This window comes from Primulina eburnea, chromosome 15, assembly GCF_022965805.1.
Source record: "Primulina eburnea isolate SZY01 chromosome 15, ASM2296580v1, whole genome shotgun sequence".
NCBI lineage: Eukaryota > Viridiplantae > Streptophyta > Magnoliopsida > Lamiales > Gesneriaceae > Primulina > Primulina eburnea.
This window is the reverse complement of record NC_133115.1, coordinates 36,670,901-36,685,648: the sequence shown is the minus strand read 5'-3', so window position 1 is coordinate 36,685,648 and position 14,748 is coordinate 36,670,901. Positions and strand designations below refer to the sequence as shown.

General features: G+C 37.0%; 2 protein-coding genes across 2 annotated transcripts; one reads left to right on the top strand and one right to left on the bottom strand.

Moving 5' to 3' along the window:
- The first annotated feature begins 1,550 nt into the window (after positions 1–1,550).
- On the top strand, positions 1,551–6,098 carry LOC140813932 (auxin response factor 3-like). Its single transcript, XM_073172746.1, has 11 exons — positions 1,551–1,749; positions 2,183–2,491; positions 2,577–2,633; positions 3,212–3,385; positions 3,491–3,575; positions 3,691–3,781; positions 3,853–4,017; positions 4,285–4,404; positions 4,483–4,552; positions 4,775–4,937; positions 5,036–6,098. The coding sequence occupies exons 1-11, from the start codon at positions 1,699–1,701 to the stop codon at positions 5,842–5,844; spliced, it is 2,094 nt and encodes a 697-aa protein (XP_073028847.1). The 5' UTR covers positions 1,551–1,698; the 3' UTR covers positions 5,845–6,098.
- Positions 6,099–10,467: 4,369 nt separating this feature from the next.
- LOC140815706 (homeobox-leucine zipper protein ATHB-52-like) lies at positions 10,468–10,935 on the bottom strand. Its single transcript, XM_073174769.1, has one exon. It carries the CDS (start codon positions 10,933–10,935, stop codon positions 10,468–10,470), a length of 468 nt encoding a protein of 155 aa, XP_073030870.1.
- Positions 10,936–14,748: the final 3,813 nt, after the last annotated feature.

Sequence of the window (14,748 nt, the reverse complement as noted above, 5' to 3'; positions counted from 1 at the left end):
CCATTTAATGAATAATGGCTATGACAGGAACTTGCCTATTTCATCACGGTCGTGCTTTTGTCCTTGCCCTGCTCTTATTACAATCTTTACCCCTTTCACTCTTTTCTTTTCTTTTACCTTAATTAATTTTGTAGGGAAACAAACGATCTTCCACCGGTTTGTCACCATCTATATATATATATATATATCCAGATATATGTATTTATGAGCTATTATACATACTTGGAGTTGATTATCGAGATAAATATCATTCATTTATAATAACTTTTTTATTAACTATATAGAAATTCTATGTGCCAACAATAAGTGTTCGTTGATGAAGTTTTGCCTTGAAAGTGACCACTTTCATACCTATGGTACTGCTGTACGTATTTTGATCGAATGGACTCGAAATTTTAACCCATAAAATCGCACGTCAAGTTTAATCAGTAAAACTTTCGAAAGGAGGACGGTCGAGTAACCCCTCGAAAAGTGTTATCGCATCCTTAATTGGTTACACCTGACCATCGCGGACATTAATCATCTTTATGCAAATAAATTTAATAAAATAAAAATGCATGGATAGCACAAAAGAATCAAAATATTGGGACCATCTTTTGCTACCTAAAAATAGCGTAAAAGTCATAATCCCTTACTTTATCGTCCCCAACAAAAGATAACATCAACGCCTTTGGCTGGCTGGCTGGCAGGAAAAGCTTGGATCTTTTTCTTCCTATTAGATGCGGAGAACTTATAAATGAAAGGCCCTAGCTAGCTTATAATGCGTCCACGGCACAAAAATTGGGCAGCCTAAGTGTTTCCCAGCAGTATATATGTTGGCGTTGCATATTGGATGTATCCATATACCTTTATAGCTACATATATATCCAAAATTTTCACCCAATATTCACTATAATTCTTTTATTTTTTTTTGAAAAAACAATAATACACAATTTATACATCATACTTTTAGTTTAATGTATATGCAATAATCGTATGCTAAAATCACTAATTATATCTTCACACATGCCCTAAATTTTACACAATTAAAACATCAGATCCGCCAAATTAGCTTCCTGAAAGAGATCGAATTGAAGTCATTGCTTGACGAGACATTTATTTATTTATTATGGGCATGTCCAATTCATTTCCAAATTAATAATACATTGATTTAAATACTTTTCAATTCCTACAAAGACAGAAAATTACTTCATGTAATAGAAGATTTTTTTCCCATACAAACATGATTGATCAAATACGAATTAAATATCAAAATTTGTAAAGTTACTCACAGGGTTAGAACTAGGTCAACATATATATATATATATATATATATATATATATATATATATATAATGAAGGCAAGGGACACAGGGGAGATTTGTTGAAGTGAAAGGGGACAGAATAGACATCGCCCGAAAATAAAGGGGGTATTGTGAGCGCACACAACTTCATTTATTTATTGTTATTTTATATATATATATATATATATATATATATATATATATATATATATATATATTGGTTTTGTATTATAATAATATTCTTGTTTATTATTATTACAGCGAGTCCTCTTCTTCCACTCCTTTCGCCGTTATTTTTATTTATCCAGCAGCTCCTCCCCCCTCAACTAACTCCCAAAAATCACATACTGACACCCCCTCTACTGTGTGTTGCAGCCCAATCAGTGCATACAGACGAGGGGTGTATGTATAGGCTATGTACATACATAATCTAATGCCCACCCTCGACTCCTCACACCCCACACAGGTAGCTTGAGTCCTTCTCCCCGCAGTTGCACAGCGCTGCTTCTTCTGCAGCTTGCAGAGTCCTGCAACGATAATAGTAATGTATTTGCATTTACGATTACAAAAGTTAGAGTTATTGTTATCGTTATTAGTAAAAATCAAGGCGCGAGTGAGATAGGATGCTCCAGAGTTGGTTGTTTTAAATAAAGCGAGATTTTTTGATATATATGCACTGAGAAACGGCAATCCCGTGTTTGCAGTGAGAGAAAGCAAAGCAATGCAGCGAGTGAGTGCGTTATTAAGATTATAAAAAAAAGGTCCCATTTTTCTCTCTCGTTCTCCCTCCCTCTATCTGTGCTGGTGTGAGTGGGTACTTTTCAAGTACACTCACATTTTGTATCTAGAGATTTGCAGCAACTTAAAGATTTCTGTTTTATGTGATTTTGGTTGCTTAGGGTTCGACTATGATGTTCGGATTAATCGATTTGAATACCGTCAACACTGAAGATGAAACGGCGTCGCTTTCCGGTTCTCCTTCATCGTCGGCGGCCTCAGCGAACTCGGAATTGGCCAAAACGCCGTCTTCGGCGGTGTGTATGGAGTTGTGGCACGCCTGTGCTGGGCCGTTGATTTCGTTGCCTAAGAAAGGAAGCGCCGTCGTGTACTTTCCTCAGGGACACGTGGAACACCTCCCGGAGCACCCGGACATAACCTATGATCTCCCTCCTCACGTATTTTGTCGCGTCATTGATGTCAAACTACATGTGAGAATCTTTTTTTTTACCACTTAATTCTTATTACTTCATTTTCAGGATTTTTTTTGCTGAAGCTCAAGATTTTTATTGTTAGGCGGATTCAACCAATGATGAGGTGTATGCTCTAGTTTCCCTCGTTCCAGACCCACATGTAAGAGTATTTCTTCCAGCGTTACATTGTTCGTTTAACTGCAGTCGGCTGCAGTTCTTATATTTTCGTATTTGTGAGAAAATTTGGAATTTATTATATTTCGGGGTAATTACTTAATGATCTGAATGAATGTCTCCTTTTTTGCACAAAATTATTTAGACCAAAAGGGTATTAAGAGCGAAATTTTCTCCTCTCTCCCTTTGAAACTCTAAGCAATATTTTCCTTAGGAAGGCAATACTTTGGGTCTGGAGATGATATTTTGGGATCGATGTCTTTGCCGATCTTGAAGACATTCTTCGTAGCGTTGTTTCTTTCTTTGAAATATGTCAAATGTAGCAGTATTATCTTTCTTGGAAATGAAATTTATTGTATTTGCTTGTATGAAGTACTGCTGATCTGGGTAAAAGGTCTGTTTGACTCACATAAACAAAAGATGCCATTTTTCCTTTTAAAGATTCAATTTTTTTTACTGTTAGTCGATGAGATGCCTTTTTCTATTATTTAGACATCACTACTACAGTTCATCTAGATTGTGGTGATCTACAAGCTTCATATCAAATAAATTCATTTTCGGCAGATAGAACAAAAATGGAGGGATGGGATTTTTGAAGCTGAAGAAGAAGATGTAGAAGATTTAGGCAAGTCTATGACACCTCATATGTTCTGTAAAACTCTTACAGCTTCTGATACTAGCACTCATGGTGGCTTCTCTGTACCTCGTCGAGCCGCAGAGGACTGCTTTCCTCCTCTGGTGAATGAATTTATAAAATAATCCATTTTCTCTTAATTTCATTCCCTGTAATCACTTTGTTCTTTTGGTTGGCAATGATGGTGTATCCATTCTCTTTTGATCTAGGACTATAAACAGCAGAGACCTTCACAAGAGCTTGTGGCTAAGGATTTGCACGGTATTGAGTGGAAATTTCGGCATATTTACAGGGGTAGGACTTCAACTTTTGTTGTGGTGTTTATTTACATGGTCACTGAACTTTGTTTTGTGTCTCAGATCTACAACTTAATAAATGTAACTAAATACGGAGTGTTTTTCTGGAGCAGGTCAGCCTCGCAGACATTTGCTGACTACTGGTTGGAGTGCATTTGTCAACAAGAAGAAACTGACTTCGGGGGATGCTGTGCTTTTTTTAAGGTTTGAATTCACATAGTTGATTGTTGTTTTAACTCGATCCATGTTACGTCTCATCGTCTATTCTTTTGCAGAGGCGGTGATGGAGAACTAAGGCTCGGAATTCGTAGAGCTGCACAGATTAAAAGTGGTTCCACCATTCTTGCACCCAACAGCCAGCAATTCAATGCTAGCAGCATTGCTGGGGTGGTGAACTCCATATCCATGCAAAGCACTTTTAACATTTGTTATAATCCTAGGTAGTTCAATAAAAGGCTGTTAGTTCTTAAACTATAAAATAATTTTGACGATGAATTGCGAATTACAATTATGGTCAGCTAAGTTTTTTTTCCAACCATCCTTGATGATGTTGGATCGTTGTGAGGATGTTAATACGTCTCTATTTGTTCTCACATATCCATGTTTAGTTAGTATATATCTCTGGAGTTGATTCATGACAATGCCTGACCCTACTGTTAAGATTTATTTTATGGTTGGTAATTCTGTATTTGAAACATGTTTTGCAGGGGTCGTTCATTTGAGATCATTTTACCTTATCAGAAGTTCTCCAAGAGCCTAACACATTCCTTTTCATCTGGAATGAGGTTTAAAATCCGGTTTGAAACAGAAGATTCTTCTCAGAGAAGGTTCATTTTCAAAAATGTCTCTGGACTTTGCGATGGTGCAGTATTTTATCAAAATTAATCTTATTTTGTATGGTGCAGTGGGCTCATTATCGGGGTCAGTGACGTGGATCCAGTAAGATGGCCTGGTTCAAAGTGGAAGTGCTTATTGGTAGGTACTGATATGTTATAGTAATTATTTTGCTTTTAAGATTTCGTTTTCTGGTGTGGTGAATGCATTTTGCCGGCAGATTTTCACAAATGGGTGTGTGCATATTTTTCTGTCAAGAATAGGCTCGTCAATATAACTAGAGGAGCCTATTTTTGCGTAAACCCAACTTTGCAATTGACCCTTGGTTTGACGCCTGTTGAGATTCATGTTTTTATTTTGCAGGTGAGATGGGATGATATGGAGGTGAACTGTCTTTGCCGGGTTTCCCCTTGGGAGATTGAGCCATCCGGTCCAGTGTCTGGACCCAACAGCATTATGCTACCAGGCTCCAAGAGAAGTAGGGTCAGATTTCCCACTACAAAAGCCGATTTTCCAGCTCCTAGAGGTTACATCCCTGCAACAAAAACTAAATTTATTCCCGAAGTCATATTCCAAGTGGTCGTCTTTAACGTTTATCGGTCATACGTCAATACTTTGTGACAGATGAGAATGGAATGCCAGATTTCGGGGAGCCTCTAAGGATCCACAAGGTCTTGCAAGGTCAAGAAGTATTCGGGTTTCGTCCTTCGTACACTGCACTGGACGGCCCTATTAGGCTCCCTTCAGACACAAGGTGCCTTCCTGGTCTCATTGAATCAAGAATTCAGGCAGAAGGAAACAGCGTCATGCCTCATCATGCAGATGCCGGTATTACTTTGTTTAACGAACCCTTTCAATTCCACAAGGTCTTGCAATGTCAAGAAACTGTGTCGATCCGGCCATATGGAACGCGGCGCTCCGAAGCCTGTAATGTTTATGAAAATAATGATACTCACATATTAAATGGAGTTCAGGTGCAGAATCATGGAAATAGTTGGTCCACTCTTTCCCCTGTTTATAACACTGAAACACCATTTTCACCTTTGCTCGTTCCAGGATCATCTCCTCCTGTTCTAATGTTGCAGCAATCAAATTCACCATCATCTCAATTTATGTCATTGTTATGTGGCAATCGGAAGAAGATTGGAACCAGCAATATTGGAGATTTCGGTGCCTCTCTAAGAATTCCAAGTAAGTTCCCATCTTCTGAAAGTACTGATCAATTGCCTCCGCCTGCAATCAGATCATCAGAGCCCTCTGAAGAGCATAAGCAAATGAGACTTTCGCAGCTCTACAGAGACAATCAGAAATTTGTTTCAATGTGCAAAAAAGGTTGCAGGCTCTTTGGTTTTCCCCTTACCGAGGGAAAAGTTGCAACAACCAAAGGTGACAATCCAGCTGGGCCAGCTTGTAACGAAGAACGACTTCGTTAGTCTCCTTTATAACCATCAAATCAGTCAGCTGTTGTACTTGTAAAACCCTGAATGGTGGCATATATTGGCTATAATGTCAGATGAACCATCAAGAAAGAAGAGGTAGCTTCAGTTTTTGTCCTCCAAATACTCTCAGATCCTGAATCGTGTCTTTTTCCCAACATGCGTGCCCCAAGTGCCTCAACCAGAGGAAGTTTCTGAGTTGTCTTTGAAAAATTTGATTGGGTGGATACTGTATTGGTTTGTTTTTCTGCTCTTGTTTGCATGTTGGTGCATTTGATTGAATATAACTGTTGTCTTTAAGTTTTTCAAGCCATGAACCTGGAAAATCTGGCAATGGATCTTGTCAAATAAAAAATTGTATTATTGTAATGTCTTTTGTTTCAACGTGAAGCTTTAAATAATAAATAAATATTTTAAATTGTTTTGCATCATAATTTTTTCCCTGAAAAAATCCACACATATCACATGGGACAAACCATCCTACGGGAAATTGGTCTTCAGTCTTCAGGTCGATTTTTTTTTGTGTTCAGTTTCCGGGTATCTTTTTTAGTACCACATTTACACATGAAGTGTATCATATTTTGTATGACATAGTACCACAATTTTGTGGATGAACCCAAAAAAATGTTTTGATTGAGGATTTTTCACCAACTTCTCTACCACCCTAACATTGACTTTAATAAACCTAAGACTAGAAAATTCATGAATAACAGAACTAACATCTGAGGAGATCCTATTCGCCAGAGCATGAGTTGCCATATTATCTAATTGAACAAACAACCGCAGAAACCAGTCACTTCAAGAACATGCTAACCTTAGCGATGGTGGCTAAAACCTAAGCTGACAGTTTCCAAGCCGTCTGGAAAACGGCAGGTTCGACACTATCTATGGGGCCGGATAGTGCCCCACAGGAACTAGGCCATTGATTTTATAGAAATTGATGGACCCCATAAAGAAATTGGTGGACCCATGCATGTGTGTATAAATTTGGACTTTTAATCTTTTCATGGAGGCAGTATCTCACAAGATAGGACGAAATATTCCCTGGAAAACCTTCGTTGCCTACCGTCTTCTCTAAACAGTGGCTAGTAATAGCCTCTGGAACCTGCGAAATAGGGTAATGTTCGAAGATGAGAGCCCGAACGTTGACAGCATTGTGCGGAAAATACAGATACTTACATACCGATGTGTACCGGAAGCTATGGATATAATGACTTCTTCATTGACTAATACACATTACTAGTGATTATGTTGAATTACTTTGATGCTTAGGGTATATTGTATGATGTTTCGCATTTGATACATTGATTCTGGGTATACCCAGTGTACTTGTACCTAACTTTTTTACCTTTTAAATGAATTTACGTTCATTTAAAAAAAAATAGTAATAGCCTCTGGAGCACGAGATGGAGGAAAGATACTTTTAACTGCTGCAGCGTCTGCGGTAAAATATTGGTAACAGTAAAATATTTAATGTTTTATTTAATTTCAAAATGTGTGAAGCGATCAAAGTGTTAACAGTTAAATATTTAATGAATATATAAGAATTCCAGCCAGAATGTGGTGAAAAAATAAGTCCACGAAATGAATCTATTTATTTTGTTCTCTTTATAATTAATTATGTTTATAACAACAGTAAATTTACTATACATTCATATAAATTTATTTTAAATGATCCAAATTTATGATTTAAAAAGAAATAGACGGTGCGGTACATCCGGTGTCAAATAGACGGTGCCTCGAACCACAGTTAGAAATAAATACTAACTACTATTTCCTCTCGTCCTAAATATATAGGTGTCGTTTTGGCTTCTATTATGATAGTCAAACACTGGCATCTTTTGAATAATATGCCGCGTTTACACCTCCGAATTCAATACATTCTTCTGAGACAAATCCCAACTTTTTATCGTTTATGAATATGAATTGAAACTCTCTATTTGACACCTCGAGCAGCCTGAAGATTCGCGAAAGAGAATGGCCGGAGAAAGCGGCGGGGAAACTGCTACACTTGAAAATAAACCAACATAGGCGGTGGATACGGTTTGTTTTGTTCTGATGGCTGCTTCCCTGGTCATCGAGCATGGTCTTCATCTTTTGGCAAAGGTGGAAACTAAGAAAAGGCGCCCGTCGACGTTCAGTTCTCTTCATGTATCTGTGTGTTTGTTTGTGTATGTACATTTATTCATGTAGGAGTTTTGAGCTAGCAAGAAATTTGTGTTTGATTAACAGACTTGTTGCTTTTGGGGTTTATTTCTGATCAGTTGTTGACTGTATTGGAAAAGCCAATTGCAATTATATGCATCTAAATGTCAATAACAGGTGATCATCATGGTTTTCTTTGTTCTTTTTTCCAGGGAATAATTTTGATGATACAATATTATGTCTTTTTCAACCCATTTCCAAATGAATTAACATGACCAGAAGATACGCATTTCCAAATGAAATAATTTTATCAATGATCCAAAATTTTCTCTTTTTTGTGGTGAAAGGGCAACACCATTTGGATCGACCTAGAGTGATCAAACTCAAGTTACTAGTTAAATGGCTAACCTCATCAAACTAGAACACTCGACACCACCAGGGACGTAGCCATAAAAAGTTTCGATACTGGGCTAAAAATTTGTGGGCTAAAATGTGGGCTAAAATTTGAGCTAAAATGTGAGCTAAAATTTGTGATATACTCAATGTTATTTTATTTTTTAAATTTGTAGGCTAAAATGTGGGCTAAAATGGGCTAAAATTTTTTTAAAAAAAACTCCATCCATATTTTTAAATAAGGCCAAAAATCAAGCCTGGGCTGGAGCCTACCCCAGCCTTTGGGGTGGCTCCGTCTCTGGACACCACTCGACGCGTCATGGTTCATCCCATTTTTTGACACTCAGCAGTTACCACTTGATGAGGATATAACTATTAAGTCGGTACATTCACAAATCCATCGGCAACAACTATCACAAACCGCTGATTAATAGAGACACATTTCTGCGTTATAAATAACAGCTTTATACAAATTTCCCCGGTAAAGCCGGTATGACTGGAAATACAAGGAAAAATTAAAATTCCCCGCACAATCTTAATTGTTTGTTCATGTCTTTCATTCCATTGTTGGTTAGAAAAGAATGATTGGAACCCAATTTATAATGTCTAGGAAAATCTAGTGTTTGATACTGTTCGTACACCACCCATAGCCTACGTTTAGTACAACTTAACATCCTGTGTAAAATATCAGAAGCATGAATCATGCACCATGCACATTTCTGTCTTTCATGTTACATATCATGACAAGTGAGAATATTCAAAGGCTGCAGTTTCACAGTTGAATAAATTATCATTAGATCCACTAAGATTTCAGTTCATTCATCAAACATCATTTGGAAAACGGCACCTTAACAAATATTACACGTGATTAAATATTATTTGTTGATTATGGAAATCTATGGAAAAACACAACCACAGGCCTAGCTTGCCAAGACATTGGTCGGCTGTCCAAATTTTCAAGCTTCCCTTCAACTGTATTGGACAAATTCCACGTACGAATGTAAGTATAGGAAATAGAGAACTTGATCAATTCTTTAAAAAAGAGGAAAAGTTTAATTTATCAATGATTTTAAGTTGACTATTATGAAGTACGTACAATCACGTTGACACTGATTATATAATATGAATTTAAAAATATATATAAAAAGTTAAAAATTCAATATCTAAAACATGTATTGTTAGCAAATGATAATAAACAAAACACATAAACAATATGGATTGAAACAAACTAAAAAAAATGTTTATTCATCCTCATACCATGCATTAGGGAATGTAACAAAAAAATCAATAATTTATATGGAGATGAAATGATATACACGATATATAGATAATACAACATATGTCAATTCAAATTTATAGTTTGACCACAAATAGCTACTATAATGGCAACATCTCACAAAATATATATCATAAAAGTAAATAGTAAATACAATATAGAAAAATAGATGACATGTAAACTTGAAAAAAAAAAATGACAACTAAACAAGTAAATTAAATAAATTGCTCTCTCTTCATTTTGTATTTATCCATGTGCAATTCCTTGAGACAAATTGAAGATCAAAACTATAATCATAAATATTATTTTCAAAGAAAATATATATATTGAACCTTAAAATGAAGAATATTTGAGAGGGAGGGCGACGCATACAAAAATAATTGTTAGTGGATTAATAATTGCACAATAAAACTATATTTAAAAAGTAGCTATCAAATTTAGATAAAGTAATGATTGACTACAATTCAATAATCTGGGTATACCCCATTTTAGTTTGTCCTTGACCAATGCCCGTGAATATTGCTATCTGCCACCCTCGCTTAATCAAGTATATGCCAAGAAAATGGAAGAGCCGCATCCAATGATAAATGTTATAGATTTTCACGTTATTTTAAAAAAACTTGTTCACTGAATTATAAAGCATATATATATATGGTAGCGATATTCTGTTAAAATAAAAAGAAAAGTATTGGAACATGGATCGAGTTTGACATTATAATCTACAAGATTCAATCAAACCACCATGGTGCTGCATCTGGTGCTTGATATAATCAAGACTTTAATTGAGTGCAGCCGAGAAGTAGATATTACAAGCCTCCAAATGCCACAAACTGGCCTCCCGCACCACCAATGAGTGCCGCATAATATTCCCTCTCCAATTCATGCTTCGAGCTCCCAACCTCATCACAAGAACTCGAAACCGAAGAATTGAAACCATTGAACAATTCTTGAATCTTGCACAGCTCTCCTCTAAGCCTCTCCACTTCTCCCCTCAAGCTTGTGTTTTCAGCTAACACGTTTTCAAGCCGTTGCTGCAACGCCCGGTGATCCGTCTCAAGGCTTTGGTTCTTCTCACGAGCCCTCTTGTTTTGGTACCAAATGGAAACTTGTCTGGGGGGAACACCAAGTTCTAACGCGAGCTGGTGTTTTCGATCGGGGTCGAGCTTGTTGTTGAAACAGAAGTTGGTTTCCAGTATCCCCACTTGCTCTTGATTGAGTCTTTTCTTGTTTTTGATCAGTGGATGTTTTTGGGTTTCAGAATATTGAGATCGCATATTTAACTATGTTATATTATATTGTGTGCAATTTGGAATTGGAATGGATGATTAAATATGTGAATTTATAGACAAATCTGGCTGCAAAGTTGATGACAACTTGCCAAGAAAAATTGGTGTCACGTCATTATCCTATGTGAAGGCCAGACTTCTTGCTAAATACGACGTCAAATAAAACAATATTTTATTAATAGATTGAAATTACAAAGCTTCGTCAATTTGTACACGTGGGTATATGTAGGTGACACATTCTATTACCTAGTGTTATATTTATTGTATTCAATAAATATATATCCCATATTTGTAAGTTTTTTTTTTTTGTCATGATAATATATCCGAAAGTATTACAACATGGAGCTTCTTCTCTAATCAAAGTACAGTGGTATTGTTAATTGTCTTATATCAATTTGATATATAATATGTGAGTTGTATATATGTGTTTGGGCAATTTCTCTCTTTTGAGCTAGCTTTTGGGGTTGAGTTAGGTACAAGTTTCAATTTTAACATGATATCAGAGTCCGGTTTCCCTCGTTATGTGTTGAACTGCCTATAATTAGACTATCCGTTCTGCCCATAATTAGGTCATTTGTAAATTTCACGTTCCAGATGTTCATTCCAGTTTGATCCAAGTTTCAATCTTAACATAATATCAGAGTCCAGGTTCCACCGTTATGTGTTGAACTGCCTATAATTAGACTACACGTTCTGCCCATAATTGAGTCATTTGTAAACTCCACGCTCCAGATGTTCATTCATGGGCGTGAGAAGGGTGTGTTAACTGTTCCACATTGGTAGGATAAATAACATGTGGGTTGTATATATAGACTTAGATAATCCTCATTCTTTGAGCTAGCTTTTGGGGATTGAGTTAAGTCCAAATTTCAATATTAACATTCATAATACATGAATACGTGATGAAATCGTAAATTTTTATTTTTTTTACGAAAACATCTACACATTTAAATGTAAATTCACCATTTGAGTTTGTCCATTTTTTTATATATCTAGGAGAGACTCTTGTAGAATAATTATTTTGGTATGGATGGTGTAGTTTTTTTTACTTTTCCAAAAATACTCTCCATTATTTTTAAAATTAATAATTATTTAAAGTAATCCATCATCCATAATTTTTAATTTTTATGTATTAATTTCCAGTATTTTTAAACTCTATTGATCGTTTCCCTACATAAGAAATTTTTCGGAAAAGGCGTTAAAATTCATATTGTTTCTGTGTGTGTGTGTTTATCTATCCGAAGCACGAAATTCTGAATAAAAATTGAATATCGGGAATTATGGTCAGATGTACGAATGGTGCAAAATGTCTGCAGATAATTAAAACAATGAAATTAAATATAGTTGATGAACTGCTAGAAATGTCAACTGCAGCCGACAATAAATAAGAAGACGACTCTAGATATTTCAATGTAAGATCACAAAAGTTCAAGATTCAAATTAAATCAATTAAGAGCAGATTCCTCAACTCATCCAAATGTTAAAGTCGGTCCCTATCCGAAATGGATTCGAAAATTAATCAGAGTTTGAAAACTTCAATTATATTTATAGTAATTGGATAATCGAATAATTAATATCGACGCAATTTTGTCTCAGTAAAGTAAAACATCACAATTGTTAAAAAAATTTGTTACCAGTAAATTTTACAATATCGAAAGGTTTTCCTGTCTAAAATAAGTATATTAAAGTCGTCCCCGCAGCCTAGCTATAATTATTAATCAATCAGTACTGTAACAGATGTTAATCCAATGGTTTAGTGATTTAACAAAAAAATATCGTAAATATTGAGGTGACGGTGCGTCCCTCCCACCTGTACTGACTTGATTTGCCATTAGAGTTGAATACATGCATCACATTTGATTAAGTTTAGCATTTAATGCTAATGTTGAAATTTTGCTTGTGCATCATGCATTCATGTTCCTAACAATACATATATGCATATATATATATATATATATATATATATATAATATATATTCAGCCCCTAAAACACAAATTGACAAGATTAATTAAAGTCGTAAGATGGATTTGGTGCTGCTCAAGTGGATCATTTATTGCTCTAAATACTTTTGTGAAATTCATACCATATTTTAATTGATATTTCCTTTTAAAATATATATATCATAGTTTAGTGGCAATGACTTCTAAAGACATAAATCATTTTTTATCTTCTTCGTATAAATCAACATCTTAACCTAATTTCCTGAGCTCAATTGATTGTTGATGCAATAGCACTGAATCGAGAGCTGTAAGCTTACCTTATTATTATGAAAAGGATAAGGACTTTTTTTTTTTTTAATAGAGAGAGATGAATCACGGGATTTGCTGGCTAGCTCATGTAATCAACGACAAATTCCTTATTACGCTAGCTTAGTTAGCAAGTCTGGTTCTCCGGGCTTTCTCCCTTCTCGACCAGACGAAAGAGATATGAATTTTATTCAGGTGGGTAAGGGCTTGACTGTGTTTTTTCTCGGATCGTAGGTGAAAAATTGAGAGTTCATCATTCGGTGGTAGGTTGTTCATAGATATGTGTAGTGTGAGGTAGACAAAAAAGTGGTTGTAACGCACCAGATTCGATGACTGTACTCACTGTATCAAGACGGGTCTTTCCACCGTGCTTATGTCCTCACTCACACGCACCCTGGGAAGTTTCCCAGGGGGTCACCCATCCCAAAATTACCCCAAGTCAAGCACGCTTAACTTTGGAGTTCTTATGTGATGAGCTACCGAAAAGAAGATGCACCTTCGTGATATGAGTAGTACCAATCAAATCTTTTAAGCCCTCTTCAACTGTACAGTCCATTACATTGAACAGTCTCGGAAACCCTCTCCTTCCGGTGTAAGAACGGTTCATTTATGTTCCCTCCACTTAGAAACCTGCCAGGAGCCGCTCATTGTCTGTGCCACCTCGTGGCACCGGCGATCACCCCCCCGCCCTCTTCGGCCCCGGGCCTCACATGCCCACCAGCTTCCGCTTGGTTCGTCCCCGAACCACACCGTACTCGGAGAGGTCGGCTCTGATACCACATGTAACGCCCCAGATTCGATGACTGTCCTCACTGTATCAAGACGGGTCTTTCCACCGTGCTTATGTCCTCACTCACACGCACCCTGAGAAACTTCCCAGGGGGTCACCCATCCCAAAATTACCCCAAGTCAAGCACGCTTAACTTTGGAGTTCTTATGTGATGAGCTACCGAAAAAAAGATGCACCTTCGTGATATGAGTAGTACCAATCAAATCTTTTAAGCCCTCTTCAACTGTACAGTCCATTACATTGAACAGTCTCGGAAACCCTCTCCTTCCGGTGTAAGAACGGTTCATTCATGTTCCCTCCACCTAGAAACCTGCCAGGAGCCGCTCATTGTCTGTGCCACCTCGTGGCACCGACGATCACCCCCCCGCCCTCTTCGGCCCCGGGCCTCACATGCCCACCAGCTTCCGCTTGGTTCGTCCCCGAACCACACCGTACTCGGAGAGGTCGGCTCTGATACCACATGTAACGCCCCAGATTCGATGACTGTCCTCACTGTATCAAGACGGGTCTTTCCACCGTGCTTATGTCCTCACTCACACGCACCCTGAGAAACTTCCCAGGGGGTCACCCATCCCAAAATTACCCCAAGTCAAGCACGCTTAACTTTGGAGTTCTTATGTGATGAGCTACCGAAAAAAAGATGCACCTTCGTGATATGAGTAGTACCAATCAAATCTTTTAAGCCCTCTTCAACTGTACCGTCCATTACATTGAACAGTCTCGGAAACCCTCTCCTTCCGGTGTAAGAACGGTTCATTCATGTT

Bases quoted from the DNA above. Each gene is read 5' to 3' on its own strand.
- LOC140815706 (XM_073174769.1), bottom strand. From the start codon at position 10,935: ATGCGATCTCAATATTCTGAAACCCAAAAACATCCACTGATCAAAAAC.
- LOC140813932 (XM_073172746.1), top strand. From the start codon at position 1,699: ATGTACATACATAATCTAATGCCCACCCTCGACTCCTCACACCCCACA. The intron at 2,492-2,576 runs GTGAGAATCTTT...TTTTATTGTTAG, and splicing joins TCATTGATGTCAAACTACAT to GCGGATTCAACCAATGATGA. The intron at 2,634-3,211 runs GTAAGAGTATTT...CATTTTCGGCAG, and splicing joins CCCTCGTTCCAGACCCACAT to ATAGAACAAAAATGGAGGGA.